The 25,366-nt window shown below is 41.9% G+C and overlaps 1 protein-coding gene across 4 annotated transcripts in view; it reads right to left on the reverse strand.

Moving 5' to 3' along the window:
• The window catches only part of LOC106585358 (transient receptor potential cation channel subfamily M member 3), a 168,627-nt gene that overhangs the window by 19,404 nt on the left and 123,857 nt on the right, over nt 1-25,366 (reverse strand). For 2 of the 4 annotated variants that reach the window (XM_014171466.2, XM_045706851.1), the window contains exons 9-17: nt 23,163-23,235; nt 20,028-20,128; nt 19,601-19,735; nt 19,178-19,228; nt 13,609-13,644; nt 13,302-13,442; nt 6,831-6,860; nt 4,841-5,133; nt 3,737-3,965 (exon numbers count right to left, since the gene is read on the reverse strand). In XM_014171466.2, coding sequence (XP_014026941.1) covers nt 3,737-3,965; nt 4,841-5,133; nt 6,831-6,860; nt 13,302-13,442; nt 13,609-13,644; nt 19,178-19,228; nt 19,601-19,735; nt 20,028-20,128; nt 23,163-23,235 — 1,089 coding nt within the window. The remainder of the gene's footprint in view (nt 1-3,736; nt 3,966-4,840; nt 5,134-6,830; nt 6,861-13,301; nt 13,443-13,608; nt 13,645-19,177; nt 19,229-19,600; nt 19,736-20,027; nt 20,129-23,162; nt 23,236-25,366) is intronic. The other 2 variants (XM_014171467.2, XM_045706852.1) reach the window with 1 other exon arrangement.

Consider the following 25,366-nt stretch of genomic DNA (forward strand, 5'->3'; position numbering starts at 1 on the left):
AGAGAGACACACACACACATGAATTGACTATTTAGTAGTCTTATGGCTTGGGGGTAGAAGCTGCCTTGGAGACTGTTGGTCCGAGAGCCGATGCTCCGGTACCGTTTACCGGACGGTAGCATAGTGAACAGTCTATGGCTTGAGTGGCTGGAGTCTTTGGCAATTTTTTGGGCCCACCTTTGGTACCACCTGATATAGAGGTCCTAGATGGCAGGGAGCTCGGCCCCAGTGATGTACTGGGCTGTCCGCACCACCCTTTATTGCGCTTTGCGGTCAAGGGCGGTGCCTTTACCATACCAAGCAGTGATGCACCCAGTCAATATGCTCTCGGTGGTGCAGCTGTAAAGTTTTGAGGATCTGAGGGCACATGCTGAATATTTTCAGGCTCCTGAGGGGAAGAGGCGCTGCCTTGCCCTCTTCATGACTGTGTGGGGGTGTGTGGACCATGTTAAGTACTTAGTGATGTGGACACCAAGGAACTTGAAGCTCTCGACCCGCTTCACAACAGCCCCGTCGATGACTTAGACCTGGGTGAGCACCTTGACTCCTCAAACATGTCTTACTATGATTGTGATATGCGGTTGTCTCTATTACAGTTTTTAACAATCACTTCGGCACTAATTTCAGAACCTTGTGGTCATTTTTCAAAACTCTAGACACAAAACTCAAAACGGTCATCACTTGTAACACAGGCTGTCTAATGTTCAAAACATTGCATTGTGCATTCATATCTTTAAAGAAACCTTGTACTTGCAGAATCATTGGTTCAAATAACTAATTTATCATGAAATACCATAGGAACATTCATTTAGATCACCCACACACAAGATACAGATAGTTTCACTGTGTAGTTGTCCGTACAATCATTAAATATTGTAGTACAAAATATGTGATACATGTTTCATTATGCTACTACACGTAAATACATCACTCTAAAAGGACTAGTAGAGAGAATATTACAGCCACAGTGGAATCATTGAACAAAATATGAAATTTATTGATGAAATACTAAAAAATCATAACATAGGTTTCTTTGAATCAAAGCAAAAATAGTTAGCTACAAAAAAAGAAAAGAACTACAGTAAAACGTGAACTGCAGTGTTCCTCACCTGGCTTACTGTAAAAAGCAAAACAAAGGATTGATTACTGTACTTCTATATTTCCATCAACCCTGTCTTGTGGATTTGGCCACAGGTTCTCATCCACATCACAATGGATGTTTTCATTAGCCAAACATCTTGGGAAGAATCTTCAGGTATGGTGAATCCAGGCCTGACACTGGTCTGCCGTGATGTCATTGCATGCGTTATCCATGGCCTGGAGAAGGGCGGCTTGTTCGTGAGGGCGCCTATCATATACCTTCCACCTCCAAGTGGAGAAAAATTCCTCAATCGGGTTAAGGAAAGGAGAGAATGGAGGTAAGTACAGGGTGGTAAATTGTGGTTGGGCCTGAAACCATGCTTGCACCATTTGAGCATGGTGGAACCTGACATTATCCCACACAATGACATAGGTCACGCCATCAGCTCTACAGACCTGATTTAGCTCATCAAGGAAGGTTACATTCGAACAGCGAATCATGTGGCTGCCTGCAACTCAATATATAGAGTATATAGAGTAGAGAGCTTTAGATGTTGTTCGACCAAACATTAGAACAGGCAAGATGAGTAATCTAAGCAACTTTGACCGTGGTATGATGGTTGATGCCACACATGGTGATTCCAGCATCTCAGAATCAGCTGCCCTCCTGGGATTGTTACGCACTACAGTCTCTGGAGTTTACAGAGAATGGTGCGATAAACAAAACACATTCAGTGAGCGGCATTTCTGTGGGCAAAAACACCTTGTTAATGAGAGAGGTCAGAGGAGAATGTCCAGACTCATTCAAGCTAACAGAAAGGCCACAAATGCTCAAATAACAGCTGTTTAAAACAGTGGTGTGCAGAAGGGCATCTCTTAACGTACAACACCGTGAATAATTCAGGCTGTTGTGGAGGCAAAAGGGGGTCCTACCCAGTGAGTGTACAGTAATGTCAAATCTGAAAACATGGTCTGGAAAAGCGGTACATGGGACCATAGAAACAGTGTCTGATAAAGAATGATGATGAAATATTACATCCATAGATAATATAGTCCAATTGGTTCATGTTCCACGGTAACTGGTGTCAATGGATCTCGTTATCCTGAAACTTTCATGATCTAAACATGGTATATTGTTTGTCAGTTTCCATAAAACTATGCATTAAGAGTAATGCAACAGTCATTTATCATTTTGAGCACTTGTATCAATTGATAGTTAGATCATTGTAATGAAATGAATAGACAGTCATCTCAGATGTAATGTGTGAATTGCATTTTGAAATGGTAATACTTTGATGTTAAGTTGTGTCATTTTGAACAGATGATTTTAGTTCAATGAACAAATGATCTTAGCTTTATGTGTATTGTATCCAAGAAATTGGAAAAAGTGTTAGAGTTTTGAAAAATGTGCATTTTGATCATCGGTTGTGAGTTTTGTGTCTAGAGTTTTGAAAAATGACATCAAGGTTCCTGAAATTAGTGCCAAAGTGATTGTAAAAAACTGTAACTACCTTAAGATTAATGCACTAACTGTAAGTCGCTCTGGATAAGAGCGCTGATAAAGAGCGCTGATAAATGACTGAAATGTAAAACTTTAAAATGTTTCAGATGAGTGAAGGAAAGGACATGTAGTGTCAAGGAAGCTATATAAGGAAGCTGCATAAATGGATAAGGACCCAATCCATCTTCTCACCACTCTCTACCTGACTTTCTGCTTCAGGCCTGTGGCAGCAGGCCAGTCGTATTCATTAGTGCACATGGTGGAAAAACAGTTTTGCAACTAAAGTACGAAAACAAGTGTTTCTCATTGGAAAGTTTAGGTAGTGCCTTCCTGTTTCAGTCCGTTGTCTACCATTTGGTGCCTGGTGAATAGAACCCAGACAGAAAGGTGTGTGTGGTGGGGCTTTATTGGTCATGATGTGTGTGTGTGTAGTGCTATTTGCTGTGCGATCTACTACTCATGGTATACCAGCCCTTTTGCTCTACCTTTGGTTTCTGCTCCACTGAATCTGTTTGCCAACCAGTTCTATACTGCACCTGGATTCATCCTCCTTACACTACAAAACCACCCAGTGGTCCCCAAGCACAGCTACTCATAATAATACATGACTGTGGCCTTTCATGATCTAAGCAGCTGTATGCTATCAAACCATAGCCAACTCACTGGCTAACCTACTTGACTGGGCTGAATAATAGCACAAGCCTTTACAGTGTAATTATAGGTGCGTTGTCGTAAATCAACATTCAAAGCGTTAGGAACGGTCAAGCAACAGCTCAGATATGGGATATCATTAGCCATTATTCCCAGCAGGCCAAGCGGGGTAATTGCAGCATCTATTTCAGTATACACTTTCACCTCTCCATCTGTCTGTCTGACAGTCTGACTGTCTGTTTGTCTCTGTCTGTCTGTCTGTCTGTCTGTCTGTCTGTCTGTCTGTCTGTCTGTCTGTCTGTCTGTCTGTCTGTCTGTCTGTCTGTCTGTCTGTCTGTCTGTCTGTCTGTCTGTCTGTCTGTCTGTCTGTCTGTCTGTCTGTCTGTCTGTCTGTCTGCCTGCCTGCCTGCCTGCCTGTCTGTCTGTCTGTCTGTCTGTCTGTCAGCTCGTCAACCTCTGAAACCCCATTTAGACAATGCACCGTGTGACCCCTAACCCTCTGACCTTAAGCCCAGAGTTCTTGCGCATGCGCAGCCGTCCCATCCACATGTCGGTGAGCAGCATCTGGCTACAAGTGTGGGCGATGAAGTCGCGGTGCTTGGCAGCCACAGCCAGCTGAAGGCAGGTGGCGTTACTCCAGTTCTTCAGCTCGTAGGTTAGCAGCTTCATGGCCATCTGCTCATCCTGCTTGTAAGACTGGTCCAGCAGCTCAACGGCTAGCTGGCCAAACTCACTGAAACACATATAGGATGTCACACAGTGAATGTTTGAGATGGACTAGGCTACATTGTAGTCTGACATATCAACATAATGTACAGATAAATGCACACACACACACACACACACACGCACGCACGCACACACACACGCACACACACACACACACACACACACACACACACACACACACACACACACACACACACACACACACACACACACACACACACACCAAAATATATTATGTACACAAACGCTAGTCAGAGGATTAGGATAAGACTTCAACAGCCAAACTCTCTGAGGAACAAACATACCAATATGATCTGCACTTGACAGAAAGAGAGGTGTCAGGGCTTTGAAGAGAATGTGTGTGTGCCACCTGGCAGTTCTTCCCTCTAATCAACTTCCAACATTTTCATTACAGTATTTTTACTTGAGCAAGAACACACAAAAAACTAACACGAAGGTCCATCCCACACACATACCATTAATTAAACTACATGTGTGTCATTGGCTAGAGTACCCTATATGTGTTATCATTAGCTCTATAAATGTACGGCAGTCCTATGAGATGTGTGTGTTATCTAAAGCAGGTCAGGCTGAGAGGAGGAGTGTGGATGCTGCTCCAGTCCAGACTCCCAGCTCAACTCTGCATTAATCATTTAGAAGAAAACTTTCAATTTTCCAGCCTAGAAAATAGACTCTGACCGCTTGGTTAGCATCTATCTCAGCATGCTGAGAAGGTGTGTGCGCACGTTCATTTGAGGGTATGTACACGTGTGGCAAACTCTACAAATGCTTACGTGTTTATGATTGCTTGTCTGACTCTGTGTGAGTATCTGTGTTTGTTTTGAACTTTATGTGTGCCTGTCTTGTGGTCGATAGTACCTGGAGTTGTGGTTGAGCTCCTGTGAGATGTCGTCCACCATGTCGTTCTCGGAGGCCTCGTGGGCCATGGCCTTACACAGCTTACAGGCCACCAGGGCTTTAGCCATGGCCTCCTCCCCGTGCTGCCAGAAGAACAGTGCCATCTTCTGTCTCTTCATCAGCACTGCCCACACCATCAACTCATGGAAGGGGAAGTGGAAGTGGTTTATCTCAGGGTCGTCCAGGTCAATGTCCACCTCCTCCTCCCGCTTCCGTGTAGTCTTCTGACGACCCCTTCGGATCGGCATGTCATCCTTACGCAGGGCACACAGGACGAGAGCAGAGAAATTGATTCATGGGTTTTTGAATGTAATACTCAGCCTTGGCACATTGAGGGAGACTGTGATCAAGTAATATTATTCATACTGGCTATGGTCTTGGAGAGATGGATGTAGTACCATGGCCATGTATTGATAAAGGCCTGTTGGTTTACACTCACGTCAGAGTGAAAGTGGAAAGTACTGAGAAAGGCCTTGGTGTATTCTGACATTTATTCCAATATTTATTCAGATATTTCCCTACTACTTCCATATCTCATTAAACAGGGAGACTTCAGCTGAGTTAAGATTCATTCATTTTCGATTTATGGATAAAGGAGTGATTTTAACTGATCTCAGCTAAACTGTGTGAAAATGAGGAAGATTCGTTTAGATTGAATAATATCTTCAATTTTGATTTGTTCACAGATTGCCTTAAGTATCCCCATCGACTAAAGAGTTCAACTTAGAGATCTCCATGGTAATGGTATCACCATGGTAATGCCTGCTTCACTGACAGACACACAAACATGCAAGGTATCAGAATGCTGTATAAGATATAATAACACAAGTCACACAAAGTATTTACATTGTCATAAACTCTGTACACAGACAGGATGTAATATCAGGGCATTCTGTTATTCTAACCAGGGGAAAACACCAAACTATACAACCTGGACGTAACTAGCCAGGTCACCCGTGATACAAGTCAGTATTCGATGTCCAGCCATGTCTGAGGACGTCGGGAGATGACATGGAAATTGTTCACTTGGGGCAACAATGAGCACGGTTACCTTCATGTAGGTTTTAGTTTTGCTAGGGCGTTGTGGACCGGGATGGCGGATGGTTGCAAGTTCGAATCCAGGGATAGAAAGTTGTTTTTGATACTTTTGTTTTAAGCCTATCCCAACCGTAACCCATACCTTAACCATTCAGAGTTAATGCCTAACCTTAACCATTCAGAGTTAATGCCTAACCTTAAGAATTTGGAGTTAATGCCTGAACTTAACCCTAACCTTAACAATTCTGAGTTAATGCCTAAAATGATCCTTAAACACTTTGAAATATAACGTTTGGAACAAATTTGAAATTTGACGTTTGAGTAACATGGATGAACGTCTAATTCTGACGCGAGACTGTCAGAGCTGGTAGAACGTAACATAGTAAATGTAAATCTGTCTCCGACCATTTAGTTTGATATGTTATGGTATGTATTAATTTGTGTATGTCCCTCATCCATTTCGTATAATATTGTACAAATTGCAATTAGTACAATATGTAAAAATTTTGCAATATGTATGATATGTTAAGAATTCCAATTTGTTATGCCTAACATTAGCTAGGTGGCTAGGTGGTTAATGCTAACGTTAGCTAAGTGGCTAACGTTAGTTAGGCTAGGGGTTACGGTTAAGGGTTAAGGTTAGGAGTTAGGTCAAAGAGATAGGGTTAGGGTTAGGGGAAGGTTTAGCTAAAATGCTAATGTTGTCTGTGATGAGATTTGAACTTGCAACATTTAGGTTGCTAGACATTTGTGTTATATGCCCACCCATCCACCCTCCTTATGTAACCACACCAAGCGTAACATATCATACTAATTTGAGTGTCCTGGATTTACTTTTACTATGTTACGTCTAGTCTATGAGACCAGGCTGAACTGTAAACGAATCATAACGACATTGTAACCAGGAACTCACCTCCATCCCCAGCAGTTTCAGGGCTTTGGGCTGGAAAGGTAACAAAAACATGGTTATAGAGAAATCAACACACTCAAGGGAAATGTTTCACATTTAAAATATGCACACACATAAAGTGACACAGACAGACAAATGTACACACACTCAATAAGCCAGATGTTCAAATACAGAAATATATGCATTAACTAAATAATACAGCTGTCCTGTTCCAGATCAACAGTAGCCTGTTGTAGACCAGACAGTAACCTGTTCTTGATCAACATTAAACTGTTCCAGACCAGACAGTAACCTGTTCTAGATTAACAGTAACCTGTTCTAGACCAGACAGTAACCTGTTCTAGATTAACAGTAACCTGTTCTAGACCAGACAGTAACCTGTTCTAGACCAGACAGTAACCTGTTCTAGACCAGACAGTAACCTGTTGTAGACCAGACAGTAACCTGTTCTTGATCAACATTAACCTGTTCTAGACCAGACAGTAACCTGTTCTAGACCAGACAGTAACCTGTTCTTGATCAACATTAACCTGTTCTAGACCAGACAGTAACCTGTTCTAGACCAGACAGTAACCTGTTCTTGATCAACATTAACCTGTTCTAGACCAGACAGTAACCTGTTCTAGATTAACATTAACCTGTTCTAGACCAGACAGTAACCTGTTCTAGACCAGACAGTAACCTGTTCTTGATCAACATTAACCTGTTCTAGACCAGACAGTAACCTGTTCCTGATCAACATTAACCTGTTCCAGACCAAACAGTAACCTGTTCTAGATTAACAGTAACCTGTTCTAGATTAACAGTAACCTGTTCTAGACCAGACAGTAACCTGTTCTAGACCAGACAGTAACCTGTTCTAGATTAACAGTGACCTGTTCTAGATTAACAGTAACTTGTTCTAGACCAGACAGTAACCTGTTCTAGATAGATTTTAACCATTAACCTAGATCAACAGTTGTCTTTAGATATACTGAACAAAAATATAAACGCAACACGCAGCAATTTCAAAGATTTTACTGAGTTACAGTTCATACAACGAAATCAGTCAATTAAAATTAATTTGTTATGGCCCTAATTTATTGATTTCACATGACTGAGCAGGGGTGCAGCCATGGGTGGGCCTTGGATGGCATCCACTGGGGAGCCAGGCCCAGCCAATCCAAAGGAGTTTTTCGCCACAAAATGGCTTTATTACAGACAGAAATACTCCTCAGTGCACCCCCCTTCAGACGATCCCACAGGTGAAGAATCCAGATGTGGAGGTCCTGAGCTGGCGTGGTTACACGTGGTCTGTGGTTGTAAGGCTGGTTGGACGTACTTCCAATTTCTCTAAAACAACATCGGAGGCAGCTAATGGTAGAGAAATTAACATTCCCTTAAAACTTGAGAAATCTGTGAAATGGTGTTGTATGACTAAACTGCACATTTTAAAGTGACCTTTAATTGTCCTCAGCACAAGGTGCACCTGTGTAATGATCATAATGTTTAATCAGCTTCTTGATATGCCACACCTGTCAGGTGGATGGACTATCTTGGCAAAGGACAAATGCTCACTAACAGGGATGTAAACACGTGTGCACAATATTGGAGAAAAAATCTGCTTTTTGTGCATACATTTTGGGGATGTGTTTTTATTTCAGCTCATGAAACATGGGACCAACATTTACATGTTGCATTTCTATTTTTCTTCAGTGAAGTAACCTGTTACTGTAACCTGCTCTCTTTCACCTGTGTGTGTTTGTGTGTGTGAGGGCGAGGCTGGCTAAGTGGAGCTCCATGCAGCGGCAGGCCCTCTAAGGCGTATTAAAGCAGGCTGTGTATGAATTATGTATTTATCAGCCATCATGTGATCTACTTCTCCAACTGCTGGTAAAATAACTCAGGCCTCCTGTGGGGATGTTGATGTCTGCATCTATTTCAGGGCTGTGTTCCTACCACTGTGTGTGTCTGTGTTTGTGTGTGTGTGTGTGTGTGTGTGTGTGTGTGTGTGTCTGTGTGTGTGTGTGTGTGTCTGTGTGTGTGTGTGTCTGTGTGTGTGTGTGTGTGTCTGTGTGTGTGTGTGTGTGTGTGTGTGTGTGTGTGTCTGTGTGTGTGTGTGTGTGTGTGTGTGTGTGTGTGTGTGTGTGTGTGTCTGTGTGTGTGTGTGTGTGTGTGTGTGTGTGTCTGTGTGTGTGTGTGTGTGTGTGTGTGTGTGTGTGTGTGTGTGTGTGTGTGTCTGTGTGTGTGTGTGTGTGTCTGTGTGTGTGTGTGTCTGTGTGTGTGTGTGTGTGTCTGTGTGTGTGTGTGTGTGTGTGTGTGTGTGTCTGTGTGTGTGTGTGTGTGTCTGTGTGTGTGTGTGTCTGTGTGTGTGTGTGTGTGTCTGTGTGTGTGTGTGTGTGTGTGTGTGTGTGTGTGTGTGTGTGTGTGTGTGTGTCTGTGTGTGTGTGTGTGTGTGTGTGTGTGTGTCTGTGTGTGTGTGTGTGTGTGTGTGTGTGTGTGTGTGTGTGTGTGTGTGTGTGTGTGTGTGTGTGTGTGTGTGTGTGTGTGTGTGTGTGTGTGTGTGTGTGTGTGTGCCAGCTTTCCCACTGCTGTTTTATCTAACATGAGACTGTGAGTGTGCCCAAATCTTTTCAAAACAGATCAAAGATAAGTTAGATGGCTACCTCTTCTTATTGCATCCTCTGTCTCTCTTTTTCTATCCTTCACTTTTGCCATCTCTTTTTACTCTATCGTACACACACACACACACGCACGCACACACACACACACACACACACACACACACACACACACACACACACACACACACACACACACACACACACACACACACACAGACACAGACACAGACACACACACACACACACACACACACACACACACACACACACACACACACACACATACACACATACACACATACACACACACACACACACACACACACACACACACACACACACACACACACACACACACACACACACACACACACACACACAGCTGGAATGAATAGACATTGTTCTACACCAGGGCTCTCCAACCCTATTCCTGGAGAGCTACCCTCCTGTACGTTTTCGCTCTAACCCCAGTTTTAACTGACCTGATTCAGTTTATCAACCAGCTAATTATGTGAATCAGGTGCGCTAGACTGGGGTCGGAGTGAAAACCTATAGGACGGTACGGTAGCTCTCCAGGAACAGGGTTGGAGTGAAAACCTATAGGACGGTACGGTAGCTCTCCAGGAACAGGGTCGGAGTGAAAACCTATAGGACGGTAGCTCTCCAGGAACAGGATCGGAGTGAAAACCTATAGGACGGTAGCTCTCCAGGAACAGGGTCGGAGGGAAAACCTATAGGACGGTAGCTCTCCAGGAACAGGGTCGGAGGGAAAACCTATAGGACGGTAGCTCTCCAGGAACAGGGTCGGAGTGAAAACCTATAGGACGGTAGCTCTCCGGGAACAGGGTCGGAGTGAAAACCTATAGGACGGCACGGTAGCTCTCCACGAACAGGGTCGGAGTGAAAACCTATAGGACGGTAGCTCTCCGGGAACAGGGTTGGAGTGAAAACCTATAGGACGGTAGCTCTCCAGGAACAGGGTCGGAGTGAAAACCTATAGGACGGCACGGTAGCTCTCCAGGAACAGGGTCGGAGTGAAAACCTATAGGACGGTAGCTCTCCAGGAACAGGGTTGGAAAATCCTGCTCTACACAATAGTCCTTCTATTGTGGACTGCTTCACTGTTCTTTAAGGAGCCTTGTCTTGAAGGAGGCCTTGAAACAGCACAATCAACAATAAAATATCTCCTTTCTATCTCACAGCCATTGTTCCTAACAGTATAATGTAGTGCAGTTCAGCACTGCTTTCTACTAGTAGTGTGTGAGAGTTGCACGCAGAGGGAGAAAATGAGGCCGTATCCCTAGTGCAGGTTTGAGTTAGAGTGACATGCATGTACATCCTGCATTCAGAGGGACTGCATATTTATTCATATTCATTTACAGAACCTTTGATCACACAAAAAACAGGTTAATTAAGTACCAAATTTTCATTACTCCAAAAGTGAGGCTCGGGTTGGCTTTCAGTTGGCTAGTCAGTTTGTGTTACTGTTACTACAGAGCACCTGTCAACACGCAGTACCTTCTTTAACTGTTCAGTCTGAACAGACAACAAACCATCCCATCACCTGCATTCAGCCCCGAATAAACTGACAAAAAGCACCACACAACCCACTACCGTTAGACATTGCGTATCATACCTTCACAGCTCACACACACAAACATTCAGTTCAGCCTCATATCCATCACACATACACAAAGACACAGACACATGGGCTGGAATTAAACCTGCCATAGCAATATCAACACAGTGCATTTCTTTACAAACGTCATCCCACATGGACACATGCTTCTCTTCTTCTTCTGAAAACTGAAAGCATACGTGAGGTGAGTCCACCAGGTTAGTAGTTGTAGGTTTGTATATAGTACCTAAGACCAGTCAATTAGTTTATTTGAACATGGGAAAAAGAGCTACTGCATAAATACCGCAATGCAGGTTTGATTAAACTGAGCCCACAGAGACAAGTAGACATGTAAACATCGGGGACAACAACTGCCCCCACGCACTGAAGCTACGGAAGTTCAAGGCCGACTGCGGTACTGCAGACATTGTTAGCAGAAAACAGGGTCCTCAATTATAGTTTCATCTTATAGTTTCATCTTCGTGGTCAAACTTCGTGTAAATATTATTCTTTTTTGAAGACAATCATGATGCCAATAATTGCTTCCAATACAGCAGATGTATGTCCTTTAACCGGTTATTTTACAATCACACACAGAAGAGGTGATAAGGATAATTGAGTTGCTAATGGCACCTTGCAGTACTTCAACTTGAGTTAGTCAATGAGAGGGAGCAGCACTGAGCTAGCCTGCAAGGTCAGTTCCTGGAGTAGGTCAAACTGTGTATGTTATGTCTCCATGAGACGTTATCTTAACCGACTTCATTTGGCTTCAATGCGCTATTGAGTCCCCACATAGGAATGAATGGTGTCACGTGATCGATGGCTTTGTCCACTTACTATGTATACAGTCATTGACATATATGCACATACTGTGCCTTCAAAAAGTATTCACTCCCCTTTACTTTTTCCACATTTTGTTGTGTTAGAAAAAATGGGATTAAAATGGATTTCATTGTGATTTTTTTGTCAACGATTTACACAAACTACTCTGTAATGTCAAAGTGGAAGAAAAAATATATGAAAAATAAAACACTAATATGTCTTGATTAGATAAATATTCGACCCCCTGAGTCAATACATGTTAGAATCCCCTTTGGCAGCATTTACAAATGTGTCTTTCTGGGTAAGTCTCTAAGAGCTTTGCACACCTGGATTGAACAATAATTGCACGCTATTCTTTAAATTGGTTGTTGATGATTGCTAGACAGACATTTTAGGTCTCGCCATAGATTTTCAAGACGATTTAAGTCAAAACTGAAACTAGGCCACTCAGGAACATTCAATGTTGTCTTGGTAAGCAACTCCTGTGTATATTTGGCCTTGTGTTGTAGGTTGTTGTCCTGCTGAAAGATTTATTTTTTTCTCCCAGTGTCTGTTAGAAAGAAGACTGGACCAGGTTTTCCTCCAGGATTTTTCCTGTGCTTAGCTCAATTCCGTTTCTTTTTATAAAAAAAAAACTCCCTAGTCCTTGCCAATGACAGTCATACCCATAACATGATGCAGCCACCACCATGCTTGAAAATATGAAGAGTGGTACTTAGTGATGTGCTGTGTTGGATTATTGGCCCCAAACATAACGCTTGGTATTCAGGACATAAATAGCTAATGAAATGGCTACCTGGACTACCTGCATTGACCCTTTTTTGCACTAACTCCCTTGCATTGACTCCATGCACACACACTGGACTCTACCTACACACACACACACATTCACACTCATGACATACGCTGCTGCTACTGTCTATTATCTATCCGGTTGCCTAGTCACTTTACCCCTAACTATATGTACAGTACATAGGTACCTCAATTACCTCGTACACCTGCACATCGACTTGGTACTGGTATTCTCTGTATATAGCCATGTTATTTTCTACTTCCTGTATATTGCCATGTTATTTTTACTTGTTATTTTTATTCGTTATTCACTGTTTATTTATTCCTTGTGTTACTATTTCTATTTTTTATATAATTTTTTATCTTATCTTTAACTCTGCTGACTCAAGACATTTTAGCTTTTCATTATCTATTATTTTAATTAATTCCACTTTAACATCATGGGTTGTAGGCCAGTGACAAAATAATCTTAATTTAATAACTTTTAAACTCAGGCACAACTACATGTGGAAAAAGGATAGGAGCACAACTACATATGTAGCACAACTACATGTAGAAAAAGTATAGGGGTGTGAATACTTTCTGAAGGTACTGTTTCATTTGCAGAATAGGAAAGTGTAAAGCTGGTCCGCCACTCACTCGTTTGGGTCCAAAGAGGTTATGATACAGCGTTCTAAACCTCTTCCTGGTGTAGTTGCATCGGTAAGCTCCGCCCATCAAGTACTCGATGACCAATCCAATGTCAATGAGACTAATGCGGTAATCTGGTGGGAGGTTACCCTGGGGACCGAGAAATTGGTGAGACAACGCCGCACACTCCCACGACAGTTGAGCATAAGAAGGTGAAAGGAAGAGAAAACACCCCACACAAATCATACACACTTCACGTCACACATCCACACACATTTGTTTTGTGCTAAAAAGAATACGTGATTAGTTGATTCACCTTGAAGTAGATCCAACTGAACCCTGGATATTCTTGCTTGGAAAGAGCACACAAGGTCAGTGAGTATACAGCACAAGGCCAAGGAGAGATGGGAGACACAGACCCCCAGATAAGATCACAGAGTTTATAACCTAACCTAATTTAAATGACCTTAACTTAATTTAAATGAAGTTAGCTTAGCTTAATTTAGTAGTTTAGCTTAGCTTAATTTATCTTAACTTAGCTCAGTTTAACTTAGCTTATTTCAACAGCACTGAGATCGACATCAGTATACTGTACTCTGAGAGGAGAGGGGTGGAGGAGTCAAGGAGGTAGGAGGAAGAGGGAGACCATGAAAATATGGAAAAGGTTAAGGAGAAGATGGAAAAAGACAAATCTTGAGGAAATGGAAAAATCTAAAAATCAGACCAATGCTTACTTAATTTGTCTGATTGCTATGTACTAATTTGCATATGTAATATATGACCAGATCTTATCAGGGGTTCAGTGCTGGAAGAGAGAGACAACCAGAAGTCTGAAGATGAGGATAAAAGGAGAACAAATGAGAGACGTTTCTTGATAGAAATAGGCCTTCATCATCCACTTCAGCTAGAAAGCAGAGCTCTATGAGCTGACTGTAATTACCAGGAGGCCATTAGGTCTAAACCAGTGGAGGCCGGTGTGGGGGGAGGGGGGGGGGGGGGGGGAATAGGGAGGCTGGGCTCCCGCCGCTCCTTAGAGCTGGGCCAATTATCATTCATCTACGGATGCTTTAAAGCCATCTCATCCACTGCCCCTGGTTACTTTAGTGGGAAGCTCCCTATATGCCCCATCAAAACGTACTCTATTTTGTTTCTGTTATCCCAGTAAAGCCTCAGTTATCCAGCCAAAGCTCAGAGGCAACCCTTTGAAGTGGGAGAACTCCAAAGCAGGATGCGCTTGTGTTTTTTCACACAAGTTCCGATTAAACGCAGCACTATATCGTTCCCCGCCCTCTACATAGAACGTTCTAAACCTTGCTGGGTGAACATACTGTATCCCATGTTGGCTACATTATTGGCTACATCTATTACCATGTCAGAGTACCGCCCTGCTGTTCCCTTCAAACAAACTATCCCTACAATGAGTGAGCTGACCTCACCATCACTCTGGGGTTCTGGAGGTGCACTTACACAGTCTTATGATGCCGAGACCAGAATACAAACAGTATTTATTTCCTGTCAAATATTTTGAGAGTTAAATCAAGCATGTCTGAAATTCCATATGGGCAGGGTTTGCCCTATTGTATTGGTTCCATTGCACCAAACAAGCTCAGTCAAACACACCTAAAGTAGTTGAACGAAAACAAATTTACCGTGTTTAAGTTTACCGTGTCTGCTTACACGCTCATACGGTTGTACACAGTAGCGGCACTCATATTGATTAAATATAGGCCCCCAAGTCAATCAATTGCAGATAAAGGAAAAGCACACTACAGGTTCACTCAGAATGTTTAACTCTGCATTTTGTAGGCAGGTGTGGTTTTATCACAAAATGTAAACCTGGGTGTGTCAGTTATAACAAGGTTAATACCTCCAATACGGCATAATTATTATGATAGAACTTGCAGTGCCCTTCTCCTTTATCTTCAATTGTTTGCATTGGGGCCATTGTACAGTGGGTCTGAAATGATTGACACCCTCGATAAAGATGAGCACACATTACTTTATGAACTATATTGTATGCAAAAACAAAAAATATATAATATTATTTTATACTAATACAGTTACTCAGGGAAAGAGATTTTGTTTAACAAGTAAAATGTTATATATTTTATTTGGAACCACGCTATGTATGTCAACTAACTGATTAACTTTTATTGTAAAAAGCTGTAACACCTCAACTTGCTTTTATGATGCTAGGTACGAAAGCCTGTACACAACTGCAGTCATGCAGTAAGCCAAGAGATGTCAGCTAGTTTCAACACTCCAAGTCATGTCAGGTTGACTTATTCCAGCACCAGAGAATCCAAGGGTTAGAGTTCAGGGGCCAAAGTTACACACTAAAGCCAATAGCAGTTGCACACTCCCTCTCATGGACTTAACGATGGTGCACCTTCATCCGATGCTTACACCAATTCAATGCTTTTAAATCCATAATGTGTGGAGAATCATGACATAGCCAATGATAGTCTAAGATTTCCTCCAGAGAGAGAACAGGGGAAGAGGACAGAATGTTTGGGCCATCCTGGTTAAAGCAATGCATCCTACTATACTGCACACTAATTCCACACACTCAATACCACACCTTCATACAGCAAGACAAGAGGAAGAGAATAAAAACACAGATATTGGGCAAAAGCCTAAACCGCCATGCTCTATGGTTAAATATGTGTGTGTGAGCTTTATCATACGTTTTAATTTGATAAAATATAAATAATTAATACATAGTATATACAGTACCAGTCAAAAGTTTGGACACACCTACTCATTCCAGGGTTTTTCTTTATGTTTTACTATGTTCTACATTGTAGAATAATAGTGAAGACATCAAAACTATGAAATAACACATATGGAATCATCTATTAACCAAAAAAGTGTAATTGAAAAAAATATATTTCATATTTGAGATTCTTCAAAGTAGCCACCCTTTGCCTTGATGACAACCAGCATCATGAGGTAGTCACCTGGAATGTATTTCAAATAACAGGTGTGCCTTGTTAAAAGTTAATTTGTGGAATTTCTTTCCTTCTATTGCGTTTGAGCCAATCTCTTGTGTTGTGACAAGGTAGGAGTGGTATACAAAAGATAGCCCTATTTGGTAAAAGATCAAGTCCATATTATGGCAAGAACAGTTCAAATAAGCAAAGAGAATTGACAGTCCATCATTACTTTAAGATATTAAGGTCCATCAATCCGGAAAATGTCAAGAACTTTGAAAGTTTCTTCAAGTGCAGTCGCAAAAATCATCAAGCACTATGATGAAACTGGCTCTCATGAGGACCGCCACATGAAAGGGAGACCCAGAGTTACCTCTACTGCAGAGGATAAGTTCATTAGAGTTACCAGCCTCAGAAATTAAAACCCAAATAAATGCTTCACAGAGTTCAAGTAACAGACACATCTCAACATCAACTGTTCAGAGGAGACTGTTCAGAGGCTTGAATCAGGCCTTCATGGTCGAATTGCTGCAAAATAAAAACACTACTAAAGGACATCAATAAGAAGAAGAGACATGCTTGGACCAAGAAACATGAGCAATGGACATTAGAAATTTGTGGTCTGATGAGTCCAAATTTGAGATTTTTGGTTCCAACCGCCATGTCTTTGTGAGACGCAGAGTAGGTGAATGGATGATCTCCGCATGTGTGGTTCCCACCGTGAAGCATGGAGGAGGAGGTGTAATGGTGTGGAGGGGCTTTGCTGGTGACGATGTCTGGGATTTATTTAGAATTCAAAGCACACTTAACCAGCATGGCTACCACAGCATTCTGCAGCGATATGCCATCCCATCTGGTTTGTGCTTTGGGGGACTATCATTTGTTTTTCAAAAGGACAATGATCTGAAACTCACCTCCGCGCTGTGTAAGGGCTATTTCACCAAGAAGGAGAGTGATGGAGTACTGCATCAGATTGCCTGGCCTCCACAATCACCTGACCTCAACCCAATTGAGATGGTTTGAGATGAGATGGACCGCAGAGTGAAGGAAAAGCAGCCAACAAGTGCTCAGGATATGTGGGAACTCCTTCAAGACTGTTGGAAAAGCATTCCAGGTGAAGCTGGCTGAGAGAATGCCAGCTGTGTGCAAATCTGTCATCAAGGCAAAGGGTGTCTACTTTGAAGAATCTCAAATAGAAAATATATTTTCATTTGTTTCAAACTTTTTTGGTTACTACATGATTCCATATGTGTTATTTCATAGTTTTGATGTCTTCACTATTATTCTACAATGTAGAAAATAGTAAAAAAATAAAGAAAAACCCTTGAATGAGTAGGTGTGTCCAAACTTTTGATTGGTACTGTATATTCCCATATCCATTTATTGGTGTGTGGGTGTGTGTATGCGTGCGTGCGTGTGTGTGCGTGTTGCTTGGTTATGTGTGTTGAGCATGTGTGTGTGCACAAGACTCATTAGTCCAATCCTCAGAAGTGCCTGTACGGTCCTCACCCTGCCTACAGAGCTAAGGGGGTTATGGGAACTTTTAAATGAGGGACGATAACACCATGACTTCCTGTAACCTCTACAGCTCTCCCATAGGAGCACATGTTACTGTAATCAACTATGATTCTATTCATCAGAACTAAATACAGATGCTGCTGACCTATGACCTTCTTTGAGCTTTCACTAGAGGAAGATCAAGAGCGTAATGGGTCATCATCTCAAGTTAAGGAAGAACATTTTCGTACAATTGTTTTGTTACATGGTACTGTAGTTCTGTCATAGAATTATCTAAAGGATTTTGGGTAACATTGTCATAATTTGTATGACATAAAATGTATAAAATGTTTATAAACTATTAATAGCAGTCCACTATTTGTAAACATTATACACATTTATATGCATTTATAAGCTATTAGTATTATTAGCCTTACAAATCATAAACGTGTATAACATTTATAACGCAAGCAATTACAAGCATAAAGGCTTGTTCATGAAAGTTATTGTAAAATATTAGTGGCTTTTGTATATTATAGAATAGAATGAGGTATCAGTATTTGAGGGCTAAGGCACAAGCAAGACAGACACAGGCAGAGAGTAGTAGAAAAAGTCATGTCTCATATACAGTCAACAGTCTAATCTCAGACGGACTCTCCATAATGAATGGCATGTTGTACACACTCACTCCTCAACGAGACACCCAATTTGGTGTCAATTGCAGAGAGATAGCAATACATAACGGTAGCTCATTTTAAATAATTGTGTCAAGGCTAAGTGAACTGTGACAGCTACAATTGGAAGTAGTCTGAAATACTGTGGACATTTGCTTTCAGGAGTGCTTTTCCCCTGGTTTAATGTCAGAGATGCAAGAGTACTATACGTTTGAACAATGCATGGTTAGTGTGCATGTGGATACATAATACACATTGGACCCAAATGGAGTAATAATGGATTGGATTTGTATGGGAGTGAGTGTGTACAGAGCAAAAGAAAGAGCGATGGGAGGGGTAGAGACCAGTGAAGGCTGGTGGGAGGAGCTAAAGGAGGACAGGCTCATTGTAATGGCTGGAATGGTCATAAATGGAACGTTATCAAACACACCAAACATATGAAAACCACATTTGGCTCCATTACATTAATTCCATTCCAGACATTACAATGAGCCAGTCCGCCTATAGCTCCTCCCACCAGCCTCCACTGGTAGAGACAGACACAATACAGAGACAGCTCTACGCAGCCACTGCTGTAACCCCCAGCTGAAAAGGAGAAAAGCCGTCTCCTAGATGCGCCGTTAGCAACAATAGCGATCTACAGAGCTACACACACTCTGCAAACAAAAGCAAGACAAGTCTAGACAAATAAGACATTTGCTGGACTTGCATTCACACACAAGCAAACATTCCCACAAACGCCTACGCAGTCACACACACTTACTGTACACGATAAGCGTACCTTTTTGACGTCTCTGACCAGGTGGTATAGAGTGTTGGATGGTCCATGCCTCTGACAAAGCAAACAGAAGCAGAGTTTAGTCCACAGCCACGGCCTCCAGCACGTTGTAGAGCTATGACAGATGGCTCACTTGAATAAAGTACCACACTGTAGGTATAGTGTTATGTCATTGTTGATAATAACTGCCTACGACAGATGCTACAATGTCTTATGTAGCTGTTATAAAGGCTTTAGGAATGAATACATAGGAGGGATACAGTGCAGAGTTACCATTTCATTATTCTAACAGACTCACCAGGAGAGAGTATAAAAGTAATAGTGATATACAACTTGTGTTCTACATACACAAGGGGTTGGAGCAGTTACAAAAACACTGGATTGAAATACAGAGAGTTCAGCGCTGTCCACCGTGCAGTGTAGTACCGTGTTGTAGAGCTCCTCCAGTCTGGAGAGGGTGAGGAAGCGATGCATGCTCACTCCGTTCTCGATCAGCAGCTTGACGAAGTCCACTCTGTCCAGCACCAGGGCATCCAGCATAGACTGCTCCAGAGAACCCACCTACCGTACACACAGGGAAGGCACAGTCAGTCAGTCAACTCAGGGTTAACCATAGAGAAATGCAACCTAAATCCTGATGGATAGAGGATACTTCACATTTTTACTTGGAGAGTGCTGTCTGTAGTCTATATTGTAAACAAGGAAGTAATAAGTTATAGGCTGGATCTTTCAGGCCACTGCTGTGGGTAATATAGAACTAAACACTCCATAAACTGTAAGTACAATAACTTCATGATCCATTGCACAGTGCTGTAGTCTATACTGTAAAGCAGGAAGTGAGGCTGAGTCTTACAGGCCACTGTTGTCCGTAGATGAAGATCTGACTGCGGGCGATGTCCACTCGGTTCCAGGCCAGGGCCAGACTGAGCTGGTCAGGAGCCGATGCGTTGGCTCCTAGGAGGAAGAACAGAGGGCATCACTTGTTTTCACTTGATCTACATATTGTTGTTTTTTAGGATGCAAGGTGATTTTTAGGTTAGTCAGTCTGAAGACACTGACTACAATCTCAAACTCATAGATTTACTTCTCTTGCTGGAGGTGGATGGAGGTATTTACTTATTTTTTATTGGAAGGGCAGAAGATCATTGTTTAGCAAGCAAAAAGCAGATTGCTGTATTTGTGCGGTTGTTCTTAAAGTACAGCTGAATGTAGTTGTTCTTGTCCTCCGACACCTACCACTTACTTTCTTTTTGAGAAAGGATATTTGTCAAGTGGATTGTGCCGTGATAAATTGTTTTGCAAAAAGCACTTTAACCAGTAGTTTGAAAACTCAAACGCTGACGGGAGGAAAGGTTGAGTCTGCACACCTTTTATGATGACTGACAGTTCTACTCGGCAGACTCACAGACTCAGTTGGCCAGCTGAGATATTGCACAGGCTTAAGAATGGGAGCTTTAACAGAGCTTGGAAATGAGATGCTTTAACAGAGCTTGGTAATTTTACCTTTATTTAACTAGGCAAGTCAGTTAAGAACAAATTCTTATTTTCAATGATGCCTAGGAACAGTGGGTTAAACTGCCTTGTTCAGGGGCAGAACGACAGATTTTCACCTTGTCAGCTAGGGGATTTAATCTTGCAACCTTTCAGTTACTAGTCCAACACTCTAACCACTAGGCTACCTGCCACCCCTAGTGGTTGAGATGCTTAACAAAGCTTGATAATGAGATGCTTTAAAAGAGCTTGGTAATGAGATGCTTTAACAGAGCTTGGTAATGAGATGCTTTAACAGAGCTTGGTAATGAGATGCTTTAACAGAGCTTGGTAATGAAATGCTTTAAAAGAGCTTGGTAATGAGATGCTTTAAAAGAGCTTGGTAATGAGATGCTTTAAAAGAGCTTGGTAATGAGATGCTTTAACAGAGCTTGGTAATGAGATCCTTTAACAGAGCTTGGTAATGAGATGCTTTAACAGAGCTTGGTAATGAAATGCTTTAAAAGAGCTTGGTAATGAGATGCTTTAAAAGAGCTTGGTAATGAGATGCTTTAACAGAGCTTGGTAATGAGATGCTTTAACAGAGCTTGGTAATGAGATGCTTTAACAGAGCTTGGTAATGAGATGCTTTAACAGAGCTTGGCAATGAGATGCTTTAACAGAGCTTGGTAATGAGATGCTTTAAAAGAGCTTGGTAATGAGATGCTTTAAAAGAGCTTGGTAATGAGATGCTTTAACAGAGCTTGGTAATGAGATGCTTTAACAGAGCTTGGTAATGAGATGCTTTAACAGAGCTTGGTAATGAGATGCTTTAACAGAGCTTGGTAATGAGATGCTTTAACAGAGCTTGGTAATGAGATGCTTTAACAGAGCTTGGTAATGAGATGCTTTAACAGAGCTTGGTAATGAGATGCTTTAACAGAGCTTGGCAATGAGATGCTTTAACAGAGCTTGGTAATGAGATGCTTTAAAAGAGCTTGGTAATGAGATGCTTTAACAGAGCTTGGTAATGAGATCCTTTAACAGAGCTTGGCAATGAGATGCAGAGTAGTGTAACCAGAGTTTAATAAATAAGTATTTTTAAAAGAGACTGCTCGGGTTTATCACTTAAATAACCCTGAGCTCTCCACAGTTCAGTAGTCGCTGGAGTTTATGGACTCCTTCCAACATAGTTAATCAGTTACTCTCTCTCTTTCCCTCTCTCTCCCTCTCTGTTTCCCTGTGTCACTATCTCTCACACAATCTTTCTCTCACTCTCGCTCTAAAAAGACACAATATGCATAATGAAGTCTGTACTCTTTACTGGTCATGCTTGTGACAGTCCATGTCAGATAGAGAGATCACTCACAGAGAGGGAGATGGACAGAGAGATATGAACAGAAGATGCAAAAAATAATGAGTGTGAGTGAGATAGATGCATAGAGTAAATCATATCTCTTACAGGCTGCCAAAAATGCATTATTTCTTGGCAGCATGTAGTAGACATGAGGCTTTTGTTTCATTACCTTCTAAAGCCAACTGTCTGACTTAAGGGGCCTCTGTTTATATAGTGTGCATGTATGGAAAATCACTGTAGAAAACTATTTCCTAAAATTGCTGTATTGTTGAAATGGTTCTAGTTGGAGTGTTTTCAAACTGGATTTGGGCAACGGCAAAAGTTTAAAGGTGGCAAAATGTAGATATTACGTCATTGTTTTAGCACTATCACCTGAGTTTTTAAACTACGGCGTGTCATATGTTTCAATGTGCCAAAAAATCTGCACAATCTACCTCTTCGGTTGAATTAAAACATAGTAACGGAGAGCAATGTACAATATGGTGAAGAAAACAAGGAATTTGTGGTAAGTGCATAGGGGCCACCATTTTTATGCACCTCCACTATTGAAAGATAGTCCTGAGCTAAGAACAAGAAACTGTGTTTGTGTATCCTAAACTCTTAGAAAAAAAGGTGCTATCTAGAACCTAAAAGGGTTCTTTGGCTGTCCCCATAGGAGAACCCTTTAAAGAATCCTTTTTGGTTCCAGGTAGAACCCTTTCGGTTCCAGGTAGAACCCTTTTGGGTTCAATGTCGAACAATTTCCACAGAAGGTTCTACATGGAACCCAAAAGTGTTCTACATGGAACCAAAAAGGGTTCTCCTATGGGGACAGCTGAAAAAACCCTTTGGAACCCATTTTTCTTAGATTGTAGTGTGTTTTCTGTGTGGTGTTTGTGTATCATAGTGTGTGTTACCTGTGTTTGTGTTCATGTATTCTAGTGTGGGTTATCTCCTCCTTGTGCCTTGCAAAGGACCTTGTAAAGGACCATGGAGATATGCTTTGGTAGATAAAACTGTAATTGGGGCTTCAGCAGGAGGAAAGCTTTCTGAAATTATATCCTATCCTTCTTTTAACTTCCCAGGATACACAGATAAACAGAGATAATTCCCTAAGTGTACCACTGAAGGGAACTCATGGAATACGAACACATTCACATGCGCACGCACGCAGACAATTACCTTTAAGCAGAGCAGTGAGAATGGCCAAGTCAATGTCCTGGTGTCCCTCAGACCCCATCCGAAAAACTGTTATCTGAGACATACAGAGAGAGAAAATAAATAAAGAAAGTGGAAGAGAGAGAGAGAGTGAGAGGGAGATATGAATATAATATGTATGTAACCTGTACATCTTTATTCATCAGGAGTCTATTTCTTATTTGCTTGCTGAATGAATAAATGAATGAAGTGTTTTTACCCATAGAGATAATTAGCGCTGTGAGTAAACCAGTCACGTCATAGCGCAGTGATTTTGATACATGGGATTAGAAAACATCTGTAAATGACTAAGATGTTCCATGAAGTTCTGAACAGAGGATTGTGCAATATGCTCCCTAGCTGACTCACTTTGTGGAACGGAAACAAACACTGTAATGTAGCTTGTATGCAGTGTGGTTCCAGTAGAAAAGAAGGGGAGAGATAAAATGGAATGGATAGAGAGAGAGAGAGAGAGAGAGAGAAGAGAGAGAGAGAGAGAGAGAGAGAGAGCTCTATAGTGACCCTTTTGTGGAGTACAGTATAGTACAGTATAGTATAGTACAGTACAGTATAGTACACTACAGTACAGTATAGTACAGTATAGTACAGTACACTAGGCAATAGAAAAAAGAAGGGCACAAAGCAAGACAGTGGGAGAGAGGGAGTAGGAGACCGGGAAGGAGGGAGGGAAAACAGAGGGAGGGTAAAAGAGAGAGGGAATGCGGCAGTTCCTCCAGATTTTGTCGCATGATGACATGTGTGTGAAGGGCACCTTGCAGCTCCATGTATGAGCTGCGTGTTCTCAATGCCAGAGCGCACTATGAACCCCAGCCACATGGTCATAAATCTATTCCTCTAATCCCTCCATCCTCCTCCCTTCCCCCTCCATCACATCGCCAACCCCATCTCCCCCTATAAATGGCTTCATTTGGTGGAGCACCAGGATTTCAGCTGGCTTTCACTCCCGCCTCCCCTCAGGCTATGATGCAATATAGTATATCTCTCTCTCTCTCTCTCTCTCTCTCTCTCTCTCTCTCTCTCTCTCTCTCTCTCCCCTTCTCTCCCTCTCTTTCTCTCTATTTTTCTACAAGCCCTTCAGACACCAAAGATGCGAGAGAAATGGCAAATAATTAAACTCAAACATTATTATTTATTTAGACACTAGCTCGTTCATTATTTGTCCGCTACTGAGATGACACACATTGTCCCCTTGGAATGGGCTGTGTGATCTCCTGGAGCGAAAGAAATGGGCATACTGTATGTGTTATCTCTTGTCCTGTGTAGCTCTACCATAAACTTTGTTAGATCACACATCTTTGTATCTGTCCCATCATGGTGTGTGTGAGCAGCGCCATTGAGGCCATCTCCATTTTTAAGTAGTGAATGTTCTTCTTCTACTAAGTTTATGAGTTGATAAACAAACTGAAAGGGTGCATACTGCTACCTGGAGTGTGTTGTTTGAACAGGAATAAAGGTTGGTGGTTTACTACCACCTGCAGTTATGGAATGTTTTCTCACAAGTATAATTCATTGGTTGATCCCTCCTGATGATCTGGATATAACACATTGGAAGTCCTCAATGGCAATGTCCATGCAAAAACAGGTTATTTTCCAAACAGTAATCTCTATCTATCTCTATGGTCTCTACATGAGTCTGTGTATGAATATTAATTATTGTGTTTAATGTGTGAATAATGTAAGTATCTGCATACTATATCATCTGCATGATATAAACCCAGCAAAAAAAGACACCTCTCACTGTCAACTGCATTTATTTTCAGCAAACTTATTTGTATGAACATAACAAGATTCAACAACTGGGACATAAACTGAACAAGTTCCACAGACATTTGACTAACCGAAATGGAATAATGTGTACCTGAACAAAAAGGGGGGGGGGGGGGGTCAAAATCAAAAGTAACAGTCAGTATCTGGTGTGGCCACCAGCTGCATTAAGTATTGCAGTGCATCTCCTCCTCATGGACTGCACCAGATTTGCCAGTTCTTGCTGTGAGATGTTACCCCACTCTTCCACCAAGGCACCTGCAAGTTCCCGGACATTTCTGGGGGGAATGGCCCTAGCCCTCACCTTCCGATCCAACAGGTCCCAGAGGTGCTCAATGGGATTGAGATCCGGGCTCTTCGCTGGCCATGGCAAAACACTGACATTCCTGTCTTGCAGGAAATCA

The sequence above is a fragment of the Salmo salar genome, chromosome 24 (genome assembly GCF_965601325.2).
Source record: "Salmo salar chromosome 24, fSalSal1, whole genome shotgun sequence".
Lineage (NCBI taxonomy): Eukaryota > Metazoa > Chordata > Actinopteri > Salmoniformes > Salmonidae > Salmo > Salmo salar.